The sequence below is a fragment of the Microcaecilia unicolor genome, chromosome 8 (assembly GCF_901765095.1).
Source record: "Microcaecilia unicolor chromosome 8, aMicUni1.1, whole genome shotgun sequence".
NCBI lineage: Eukaryota > Metazoa > Chordata > Amphibia > Gymnophiona > Siphonopidae > Microcaecilia > Microcaecilia unicolor.
The window spans coordinates 91,614,151-91,626,834 of NC_044038.1; the positions used below are offsets into that span (position 1 = coordinate 91,614,151).

The 12,684-nt window shown below is 48.7% G+C and overlaps 1 protein-coding gene across 1 annotated transcript in view; it reads left to right on the top strand.

The window, feature by feature from the left end:
• The window catches only part of LOC115476747 (zinc finger and BTB domain-containing protein 16-A-like), a 375,007-nt gene that overhangs the window by 290,937 nt on the left and 71,386 nt on the right, over window positions 1-12,684 (top strand). Inside the window, exon 5 of the mRNA XM_030213317.1 lies at window positions 4,063-4,251. Coding sequence (XP_030069177.1) covers window positions 4,063-4,251 — 189 coding nt within the window. The remainder of the gene's footprint in view (window positions 1-4,062; window positions 4,252-12,684) is intronic.

Genomic DNA, 12,684 nt, shown 5'->3' on the forward strand with positions numbered 1-12,684 from the left:
TGGATCCTAAGTCCCAAAGAGATTCTGCAGCACCGACTGCCCAAACCGACTGTCGCGTCGGCTATCCTGTTGAAGGCAGTAATGAGAGGTGAATGTGTGGACTGAAGACCACGTTGCAGCCTTGCAAATCTCTTCAATAGTGGCTGACTTCAAGTGGGCCACTGACGCTGCCATGGCTCGAACACTATGAGCCGTGACATGACCCTCTAGAGTCAGCCCAGTTTGGGCATAAGTGAAGGAAATGCAATCTGCTAGCCAATTGGAAATGGTGCGTTTCCTGACAGAGACTCCCCTCCTATTGGGGTCAAATGAGACAAACATTTGGGCGGACTGTCTGAATGGGCTTGTCCGCTCCAGATAGAAGGCCAATGCTCTTTTGCAGTCTAATGTGTGCAATTGACGTTCAGCAGGGTGGGTATGAGGACAGGGAAAGAATGTTGGCAAGACAATTGACTGGTACAGATGGAACTCCGACACCACCTTCGGCAAGAACTTAGGGTGAGTGTGGCGGACTACTCGATTGTGATGAAATTTAGTATAGGGAGCATGGGCTACCAAGGCTTGAAGTTCACTGACTCTACAAGCTGAAGTAACAGCCACCAAGAAAATTACCTTCCAGGTCAAGCACTTCAGATGGCAGGAATCCAGTGGCTCAAAAGGAGGTTTCATCAGCTGGGTGAGGACGACGTTGAGATCCCATGACACTATTGGAGGTTTGACAGGGGGCTTTGACAAAAGCAAACCTCTCATGAAGCGAACAACTAAAGGCTGTGCAGAGATAGGCTTACCTTATACACGTTGATGGTAAGCACTGATTGCACTAAGAGGAACCCTTACGGAGTTGGTCTTGAGACCAGACTCTGACAAGTGTAGAAGGTATTCAAGCAGGGTCTGTGTAGGACAAGAGCGAGGATCTAAGGCCTTGCTATCACACCAGACGGCAAACCTCCTCCACTTCAAAGAATAACACCGCTTCGTGGAATCTTTCCTGGAAGAAAGCAAGACGCGAGAGACACCCTCAGAGATACCCAAAGTGGCGAATTCTACGCTCTCAACATCCAGGCCATGAGAGCCAGAGACCGGAGGTTGGGCTGCAGAAGCGCCCCCTCATTCTGAGTTATGAGGGTCGGAAAACACTCCAATCTCCACGGTTCTTCTGAAGATAATTCCTGAAGAAGAGGGAACCAAACCTGACAACACCAGAGAAACAAGAAAGAAAGGCATTTCCTCCTATGCAAAATATAAAAATGGCGCAAAATATAAAAATGGCACATGTCAGGGATGGTGTTAGGGGTTGCAACTAGGGCAATTGTGCTTGGTTTCCTGGCCAGAGAAAGCCCCAAGCCTGCTGGAAGCTGAAGGCGCAGCCTGGTAATGGACTTTGGGATCCTCTCCTAGATTTCTGCCCTGGAGTCTGGACCCCAGCCATGTTTAACACCAACTCTGGCAAGATATACATTCCAAATCCAACATATTATATTCACAACATAGAAAATAAAATAATTTTTGTACCTTTTTGTTGTCTGGTCATTTATTTTTTAAATCATATTGGTCCCAGTCACTGGTTTCTGCTTCCCTCTGTCTTCTTTTAACTCATTTGCCAGGGTCTCCTGTCTATTTTACATTTCTTCTGTCTCCATGTTCATCATCCATCTCCCATCTCTGTTTCCCTATATTTCCTTGTCCATTATCTACCCTGTGTTCATATCCCCGCATCCATCATCATTCTTCTATGCACCCCATGCCCAGCATCTCCCTTCTGTGTTTCTATTCTCCTCCTTGTCTGGTATCTCCCCTCTGTGTTCATATACCCCCCTCTCCAGTGTCCAGCATTGTATCTCTATTCCATATCCCCCTTCCCCCCACTCTCTTGTCAGGCATTGCCCCTATGTGCCCATATGTCATCCCCTTTCAGCATCTCACATTTGTGTCCCTGTCCCCATGCTCCCACCTAATGCCCATCATCTCTCTTCTGTAGCTGTACACCTCCCTATGTCCCCTTTCTCCCTCCTCCACACCAATGTGTCCCTCTGCTCTCTGACCCCACCCCAACCAGCTTCTCTTCCCTTCCCCTTATGCACCTGGCTCTTTCTCCCCTTGTAGGTTCAGCATTTGACCCCCCTCTTCCTTTATCCCCTTATGCAGCATCTCTCTCCCCTTCCCCTCCAACCCATCTGCATATCCAGTACCTCTCCCTTCCCTTCAACCCCCCTGAATATCCAGCACTTCCCCTTCCTTCCAACCCCCCCCTGCATATCCAGCGCCTCTCCCCTTCTCTCCAACCCTCTGTGCATATCCAGCATCTCTCTCCCTTCCCTCCAGCTTCCTTTGCAGTTCCACATCTCTATCCCATTCCTCCAGCCCTCTCCTACATATCCCTCACCTCTCCCCCTTCCTTCAACCCCCTGCATGTCCAGCATATCTCCCCTTCCCTCCAACCCCCCCTGCATATCTAGCACCTCTCTCCCTTCCCTCCAACCCCCCTTCACAAGTCCAGTACCTCTCTACCTTCCTTCCAACCAGGGCTGGAGCTGGGAGACAGGCAAGCAGGGCTGGGGCTGGAGACAAGATGGTTAAGGCTGGAGCCAAGGCAGGGCTGGGGCTGGAGACAAGATGGTTAAGGCTGGAGCCAAGGCAGGGCTGGGGCTGGAGACAAGATGGGTAAGGCTGGAGACGAGGCAGGGCTTGGAGCTGGAAATGAGGCTGGACACATTGAAGCCAAGACAAATGAGACTAGGCAAGGCGACCTCGTTGCAAAGGCAAGGATGGAGTGCAGGAGATGCCTGAAATACTCCCTGCCTCGGAAGTGCAGGCCTTGGCATCCATCCAGCGCGTCCATGGTGCATTTGGGCACGTGCCCCAGCCCAGCCAGAATGCCAACAACAGTCAGCATAGGAAGTAGTGCAAGGAAACAGGCCGTGGCATGAAGGAGTGCTGTGTGGAGCCAAAGGTGCATCAGGGCGGGGGACATGACAGAAACTGTGAAACATAATCAGTGCTCTAAGCATAGGAACCTTCCAGAAACATAAAGACATCAGTCACTGTACATACTGAGAGTGGAGGAGTGGTCTAGTGGTTAGGGTGGTGGACTTTGGTCCTGGGGAACTGAGGAACTGAGTTCGATTCCCTGCACAGGCAGCTCCTTGTGACTCTGGGCAAGTCACTTAACCCTCCATTGCCTGCCGCATTGAGCCTGCCATGAGTGGGAAAGCACGGGGTACAAATGTAATAAAATAAAAAAAAATACTGGTTTATAAAAAGTTTTCCAATCCTAGGCTTTAGAATCATAGAAGGACAGGCACTAAGATCATTAAGTTCTGCCCCTGTCAAATGAATGATGGATATACCTTTGGGAAACACTGGTTTAAGTACAATGACCCCCTTTTACCAGTTAGATATTCTCCTGACCCCAGATGATGATGAAAACATAAGAACTCCTATCTCAATCCACTTTCCAAAAGCATGAAATCATCAGGAGCAGCAGTGGTGTCAACAATAACAGCATTCAGCACAAGGCCTTGTGTGCTGTATACATGCGCTGACCCCAGTATTCTGCATAGGTTTCCAGTTTAACAGAAAGCTCATAATGGAGGAGGCCCCTTGCTGAATGCCACCTACTGGGCAGCTCTATTTCTGTGACCCTCATCTGCTGATGTGACCCCATTAGGGGTCCAGATCCACAATTTGGGAACAATTGATGTAAGCCATCCCAGAAAGATGATTGTCTATCCTGCTCTTAAAAACATTTGATAGAGATTCCAACAATAACCTACTCCTTCCCAATATTTATGCTAGCCATTCCCCACCCCCAATACTCTGTATGACCCCCTATTTATGTGATGGAAGACGGCAATCAATTCAGCATGCAGTCTTCTCAAACTTAAAGAAACCTAACTCCTTCAACTTATTCTCACTGATCAGATTTTGTAGACTAGTTATTTTGGTTGTTTTCATCTGGAATTTCTATACATTTGCGGATGAAAAGCTTTTTGCATTATGTTAAGATTGTCCAAGCATTCCATAAAATTAACAGGTTTTGCTTCTGTTCCTACCTTCATGCAGGGAATTTCGCTGCCTCTTCTTCTTTTTCCATTGACCATTGCACAATGTATGGAAAGAACCTGAGCTCCCACAATGCCCAGCAGGAGCACATCACCACGCACACAGGAGGATGGGGCTACAGGTGCGCTGAGTGCGACACAGAGTTTCCCAGTCAGACTGCACTGAGGAAGCATCTCCGAACCCATGCAGGTAAAGGAAACTGGGCAAAGTGTTAAAGTAACAAAACACAGGGAACTCTAGTTACTATGAGGGAAAGTGGGACTGATTGTGGCTGTAGATTTTAGTGTTTTGGAGAGGTTTGTTTTTATTATGAATGCGATATTGTAATCCACCTTGAACAGATGTTTAGGTGGAAAATAAATTGAATTACTACCAATAGTAGAAGTGTCAGTGACTATTGACTACTCTGTACAATGCATGGAGACACAAAGGATACTCAAGTATCAACAGATGCAATCAGAGACCAAGAAAATGTGCTGGAAAGAAACAGAAATTGTTCCAAATATATTGGGTGCTACCGGCCTCAACGATTCCAGTACTAAGAACAGCACCAGCAGTAAATTTCAGATTTATTTAAAAATATTTTGTATACCGCTAATCACAACATTTTATGTGGTCTTCAATAACTATAGATAATGGGGTACAATTCTATAACTGGGTGCATCAAATTAGGCGCCAGTTCTATAATAGTACTTAGGCATGCCCAAGTCATTATAGAACACTAGCACAAATCCACTTTGGCACATCAAAAGCTAGGCATGATTGCTTATGTCAGGTCAATGGCTGGTGTTAGCAGGCATGGCTGGAAACACCAATCAACACTTGCAATATGGCAATCTGGTTTAGGATGGGCTGGAGAGGGCTTTGACGGAAACTCCAATAATTTGGAATGTGAGGACAGTGCTGGGCAGACTTTTACGGTATGTGTCTTGCAAATGACAAGACGGATTTGGATAGACTGGAGAGGGATTTGAAGTAAGGACAGGGCTGGATGGACTTCTATGGTCTATGTCCTAGAAATGCCAAAGAGAGACAATGATCAATTATTTTATATTACATTCAATGTTGGTTTAATCATAACTTGATAATGAGTGTGACTGTTGGACAGAGTTGATGGAACATTCAGGTCTTTATCTGCTGTCATTTACGATGTTACTATTAGGCTCATTTTCGAAAGAGAAGAACGTCCAAAAGGTGACATAAAAGGAACATGGATGTCTTTGTAAATGAATGACGTCTAAAGCCAATAATCAAAACAGAGATGAAAAGATGTTCTAATTGCAAGGACATCCAAGTATAGACGCCCCCATAAGTGGTGTGTTTTGGGCGGCGTTATGAAATGGATGTCTCCAGCATATAACAGATAGCAAAATGCTTTCACCTTGGTGGGAACATGGACGTCCACAGTTAGACCTGATATAAAAACGTCTAGGGTAAGAGGTAAGTTGTCTTTAGACCCATTAGCGATTTTGTGGAGTTGGAGAGTGGAGGAATAGTTGTTTTGAGAGACAGTTGAGAGTTGTTCAGTGCCCTGTTACCTTTGTCTATGTGCCCTAGTCTGAACGTTTTCACCCTCACTTGCCTCTTTTGTGTTTGACCTTTTCAGCTTTCCCTACCCCTTCTAGCCCTCAACCTCAGCCACTACTATTCCTTCCTCTATCTCCCCCATCCCCTCCCCATCTCTCTCCATTCACTGTCCCCAAGTTCACATTTCATTCATTACATCCCTTTACCTGTTTGTTGTCTGTGTTTCTCTCTTTGTCATGTGAGCTGCTGCTGCTGCTGTGTGTGTTTTTGTGAAGACTGTCAGTTGCTGCTTGGAGAGTGATAGCTAGAGGGTGTGGCAGGAGAGTGTGCAGTGGGTAAGAGAGTGGTTGTTGTTTGGCTGTGCTGTGTGTGACTGCATTGTTTGTTGGTGGTGGGAGAGTGTCAGCTTGTGTTTGTTGGTGGTGGGCTTAACCAGGTTGGTAGGGAGAGGTGAACACTGGTGTCATTGCATTGCACCTGTAGTGTGAGGAAATGGAGGCACTGAATGCACAGGTGGCTCACATGTTGGAGGAAGAGGAGAGGCACCACAGGAGATATTCACACCCCAGAGTTTTCAGGCCCCATAGCAGTTTCCTAGACCTTACTGACCTGCAGTGGCTCAATAGGTACCGCTTTGACAGGGCTGCCATTCAGCACCTTTGTGAGCAGCTCCAACCCCTCCTGCAGGTCAAGACCCTTATGAACAATCCCATCCCTGTGCACCTCAAGATCACCGCTTGTCTCTCTTTTTGGCCACTCGGAGATTCCAGTGTGCTAGCTGTGAACACGGGCTTCACCCAGCCTGCCATTTGCAACTGCCTCACCCAGTTTCTTGATGCCTTTCTTACCCATACCTCAGAGTACATTACCTTCCCCACCCCACCCCCAGGCCCTGCAGAACAACATGGCTCACTTCTACACTGTAACTTGCTTCCCCTCGGTCATAGGCGTCATTGACTGCACACATGTCACACTCAGACCCCCCCCCGGGCACGAGAGGCCACCTATAGGAACAGGAAAGCATTCCACTCTATGAATATGCAAGTTGTGTGTGACGCCCAGGGGGAGATTGTAGACCTGTGTGCCCAATACCCAGGTTCAACCCATGACGCCTACATATTACAACACTCAGGAATCTTCTACAGGTTTGACCGAGGGGAGATCACCGGCGGATGGCTCCTAGGTAAGTGCAACATGGATCTGCCAAAACTATACCTCCTCCACCGGGCAACCCTCAGCACTGTCTTCCTCCAGGTCACTCCACAACCCACTATTCCCACCCTACCTCCACAAGGTACCCACTCCAAACAATACACACTCATGTTTCTCATCCTGCTTCTCCCCAAAGTTGACAGAGGCTATCCACAGCGGAGTTGGCTCATGACCCCAATAGTGCACCCACAAACAGGGCCGGAGAACTACAACAGCAGGCATCGGACCACACGTGGCATCATAGAGCGCACCTTTGGACAACTGAAAAACAGGTTCCGATGTCTAGATCGTTCTGGAGGGGAGCTCCTGTACAACCCCCAAAAGGTGGCTAAGATCTTTATGGCCTGCTGCATGCTACAAAATTTGGCCTTGCGCAGAGGACAGGCCCTCCCAGAGGAGCCAAAGCAACCAGAGCAGCAGGCCCCAGATCAAGATGATGAGGAAACCCCTCCACCTCCTGGCCACACAGCAGAGCAGAGTGCCCACCAGCTAGGGGTCTGAGCCAGTCAAAGACTCATCAAGACAAGTTTTTTGTGACAGTAAGTAAACATTTATTGCAATCACATACTAGTTACACACCATCACCCGCTCTGTGCATATTCCCCTCTCTCCAAACCTCACACTCCCTTCCTCCCACCTCCCAGCACACCCCCATCCCTACCTCTACCACGTCCATACTCCCCCACCCCCCCCAGCATGTCCCACCAAATACACTCTTGTCTACTTCCCCGTCCCCTCCTACCCCTCCCACCGTGTTCCTGAGCAGCTGGTGGCAGTCCAGTTGTCGGTGCTGCTGGGGAACTCAGTTGAGAGTCCTCCCCTGATGAGGTTCCACTGTCCTCTGTGTCAACAAGGCAGCCTGCTGCCTCGGATGCCCTCTGGAAGTCCGGCAACCTTGTGGGCACGCCAGCTCCCATTGTGGGCACAGGACCCAGAAGGGGGAGCTGGTGTGGTGGCTGCTGGTCTCTTGTGTGCTAATGGATCAGTGGCTGGGGGGGGGGGGGGGGCTGAGGATCTCAACCTCCTGTGCTTTGCCGGTGGTTGCTGTGCACTGATGGAAGGAGATGGCACTTGTTGCTGCATCAGGGCTCTAGTGTGTACTTGGAGGTCATGACGTAGGCCCTCGTTGCTCTGCTCCAGCAGTTGGAGCTACTGTACTGCTTCTTGTTGGGCCTGTACCCCTTCCCTCTGCAGCTCCAACTTCCGGTGCCGGTAATCCTCAAGCTGTACATTGTGGCCCAGCAATTGGGTTCAAAGGCGCAGCAGCTGCCTCCTCTGGCTGGATGGTCTCTGCTAATGATGTGCCTCCCCTTCTGCCTCTGTGGCAACATCAGCAAAGGCTGTGGGTGGGGGAGGGAGATCCTCTCCTGCTGCTGTATCCTGTGGTTCCTCCCCATGTGACTGTTCCTGCATGGTTTCCTGTGCCATCACACCTCCAGGCCCACTGGTTTGCTGCTCTGCCCTTCAGTGTGCTGGGGCTGGTGGCCACTAGGGTCAGCTTCTGCATCTGACTCACTGTCATCACCTGCATAGCAAAAGGGGAGGAATTGTGTTGATCAAAATAACCCATCTTTGTTTTGTAGCATTCATATACATAGCCCCACATGTGAAGACCCAGCAAACAGATGGTGAGGAATGGCATTGGCAGGCAACCCACAGATGTCATTGTACAGAGCTGGAGACAAGGGGCACAGTGTACTTCAGAGACTGACGTGCAAGAGAACCACACAGGCAGGTGGGTGGACATAGAACTGTGGAACGAGTGCAGAGGACACAGTGGCTACAGCACAGAGGTGTGGAAAGCAGATATGCACAGTTTGGTGATGGGAAAAGAGGAGGGAGTGGGGAAGGTCCCCAAAGATGTGAAACAGTGGTAACATACACACACATAGCTGGAAACCCTCCCCCCCTTCCACCTGCCTACTCCCCGTGTCATGGTCTCTAATGAATAGTAATTTGTATTACATGTGGTGTTCTCACCCCCTCCCATAGGCGGTCGGTGGCCCAACTGTTTGGGGAGGCTAAAGGGGGCGGGGTTAGGGGTGGAGCCAGGGGCGGAGCTTATAGCCACAATTAACACAGAAAAAAAATAAGTAAAAATAAAATAGTCACAATTAATACCTTTTATTAAATTTAGATATTAGATATGTATCATATGTCAAAGAATAAAGTGGTTGCTCAAAGCATATATACTAACCACAATGGCTCAACTGTAAAACACTATGCACAAATTTGTAAACACACTCAGAACCTTACTGTACCATAACACTAAGCAGACCCTAATACACCAATATACCACCCATATGGAAAATGCAGACCGTCAACAATATGAAACAAGGGATCATAATATCACAATTCTCATGTAGAGCCACAAAACACACTTTTAGGGTGGATAGTGTTCACAATGAGCTCCTTTTATTAATGACTATATGTAGATCCTTCAAGAGGTAGTGTGTCATGATTTAGGCTCTAAAACCCTTTCTGATGTTTTGGTGCCACCTCAGTAAGGCCAATACACAATCTCTCCACTGCAAAACACTATACACAAACTTGTGCAAAAACACACTCATAACCTTAGCAAACCATAACAGCACTAATTCCAAGGACAGGACTTTACAACCTTATGCGTGGAAAGGCAGCACTGTAATTATACCAGGCTCTAAAACACCAGAACACAACCTAGTGAAACAAAAAAAACAACCCAAAAAGGGCTGTAAATACTACACACTAGTAGAATACTGCTCCTTGATTACACATGAAAAACACATGACACAACAGATATGAAGGCAAAACTGGAAAGTTACCTCAAGAAGTCAGATTCAGCATGCAGCAATACTAGAAAAATTGAAACTTACATGCAAAATATAACAGATGCACAATTCCAAAAGCTGACACATTCCAGTTAATAAATTCTGAATAAAATACTTTTTTCTACCTTTGTTGTCTGATCATTTAGTTTTTCTATTTGCTTTGGACCCAGTGTCTTCTTTCCATTTGATATTTTTTCTCTCAACATGTCCACCATCCTCTTGTGTCCTTATGCGTCCTGTCTACCATCTGTAGCCCTGTCCCTATCCTTTCTCCAGTTTCAGCATCTGCCCTCAAAGTGTTCCAATCCAGCCCTTAAATTCAGCAATTTCTCCTCCATCCATATCCAGCATTTCTCCCCTCCCCTCCATCCATGTGCATGTACTTCCTCTGTCTTCTCTCCCTTCCACTCCATCCGTGTGCATCTCCTTCCTTTGTCTTTCCTTCCCTCCATCCTTGTCCAACATTTCTCCTCTCTTCCCTGCCCTCCATCCATCCATGTCCAGCACCTTCCCTCTTTCTCTTCTACCCTTCCATCCAGTGTCATCCCTCTTTCTCTCTCCATCCTTCTACCCATTACCCTCTCCCAATCCTTCCGTCTATTGTCTCCCTCTCCTTCCATCCATTGTCTCCCTCTATCTCCCCTTCCTTCTAAACAGTTCTCTTTCTCAACCCTTTTCCATTCAGCATGTCCTTTCTATCCCCATCCTTCCAGTGTCTTTCCCTCCCTACCCTTACGTCCAGTGTCTTCCCTCTTTCTGCCCCCTCCTTCCAGCATTTTCCCTCTTTCTCCCTCCTTTCATTCAGCATTTCTCTGTCTGACAGCTAGGGTCTCCCCCAGTTTCTCCCCAGCAGCTTCTCTCTCTCTCCTGCCCATGTCCCCTCTTCCATCCAGCATCTTCTCTCTGGCTCTCCCCTGCTCTTTTCCATGGCCCCTCTTTCTCTCCCCATCTCTCTCTGGCTCTTTTCTGCTCTTTTCCATGTCCCTGGTTGTCCCCTTTTTCTCTCCCCATCTCTCTCTGGCTCTCCCCTGCTCTTTTGCATGTCCCTGGCTCTCCCCTGCACTTTTCCACTTTCTCTCTCTCTCCTCCAGAGTCCTCATGCATCTCTCCTCTCCCTCAGTCATCCCACCTTTCTCTTCCCTCCCCTTCTTGCTTCCCTTAGATCTAGAGTAGACTACCATCACTCACTCCTTTCTCCCCCCCCCCCCCCTTTTCCCATTCCCATGCCCTGCCATTGCTTTCCTTCCTCCCTCTTCCCCTTAGATGTGGCATCACATTCTCCTCTCTCCACCCCCCTTTCCCTTTGGTCTGGCAGCTGGCTGGCATCGCTTCCCCCCCCCCCCCGGACTAGTGCAGTATCGCTCTCCCCCTCTGCTCCTGTCACGTCTTTCAACTTCAAGGCTTACGGTAGCAGCATCAGCAATGATGTAAGTGCTGCTTTCAGCCTGCCCCGGAAGCACTCTCTGTACAGCTTCCCGCGTAGGAGGGACGCTGTCCAGAGAAGGCTTCCGGGGCAGGCTGAAAGCAGCGCTTACATCATTGCTGCTGCTGCTACCGGAAGCTTCGAAGTTGAAAGACGTGACAGGAGCAGAGGGGGACAGCGATACTGCACTAGTCGGGGGACGGGGGGGGGGGGGTAAAGACGGCAGTATCGCACGGTCCGCATGCACTAGTCGGGGGGGAGGGAGAGAGATGTTCAAGGCAGCACCCCCTCACGAGCTGCACCCGGGGCGGTCCACCCCCACCGCCCCGCCCTTGCTGCACTTGTGGCTGGGGAGGCTTAGCCTCCCCAAGCCTCTTATACCGGGCGCCTATGCCTCCTCCCCTACTTAGGAGCACCACACTGTCCCCACTTGTGGAAAACAGAGTGCAGCACAACAGATACCACAGCTTCCTAATCCTAAACCTACCTGAGCCCTCAGGCTGTGCTGATGTCCTGGGACCCAGTGCCGTGGATCCCCTCCTGGGGCAAAAGCCCATGAACAATGTGCTCTAGGGGAGTCAAGGTAGCAGTGTCATCTGCTGGGGGGTGGCACCAGCCTTATGCCTCACATCGCGCTTCAGCTGGCGCCACTTCCGCTTTCAGTCTTCTACATCCCTGCCACAGTGGAAGACTGCGTTGACCCAGTCCCTCACTGCCTCCCATTCTCTCCCCTTTGTTGAAGCAGCCAGTCTCTGCCCCCTGGGAGCAAACAGATTGGTGTTCCTTTTGCAATTTCTTGCACCAGGAGTTCTATTTCAGGTTCATTGAAATTACCCTTGTGGGTGGGTGCCATTCTGACAATGGTATCCAAAAATTTTAAAATACTGAGGACGTTTAAATACTGCCCGAGAGACGTCCCCAAGATGGACGTCCTAATTCTGATTATGGGTGGAAACCTATAAACGTCCACAGCTGCTCTGCTGATTTAGATGTTTGCATTCCCATTATGGGCGCCTCTTTAAAACGTCTTTCTCTGTGCTTGCACTTTATATGTTTTTCTTTAGATCATGGGGTGGCATTTATAAGCGTTTTAGGTTCAGTTGTAACAAACCTTCTTTTTCCCACTGTATGTCTGTGTGTACACCTTTCTGGAATTCTTGAAAGATAACTGGTGTGTGGGCTGTGTACCTTTCCTTTGAAAAAGTTTCAGACTGGGTGTTAGCTGGCAGCTTATCATATATTCTGCATTTTCTACATCTAACCAACTCTCCATTCTCTACCCTCTAGAAGCTGCTTGCTGTGTTTGATGTGGTCCCTCATTGCCCCCCATTCTCTCTCCTTAGTAGAAGCAGCCAGCCCCTGGCCCCTTAGAGCAAACAGATTGGTGTGTTGTCTGGCAATGTTTTGCACCAGAAGTTCAAGGTAAGCTCAAACCTCTCAGCCACCTCTTCCCCTTCTGCTATGTATATGCTAAACAAACACTTGCATCTTGCAGGACAGGTTACAGCACTGCAGCTGGTCAACAGGATTGCAAGGGACAGCAGTGGATTCTAATACAGTGGACTCTGACAGTGATGATTGTTTTTACCCACATCATTGTACAGATTTTATTTTATTTATTTTTGTTACATTTGTACCCCGCGCTTTCCC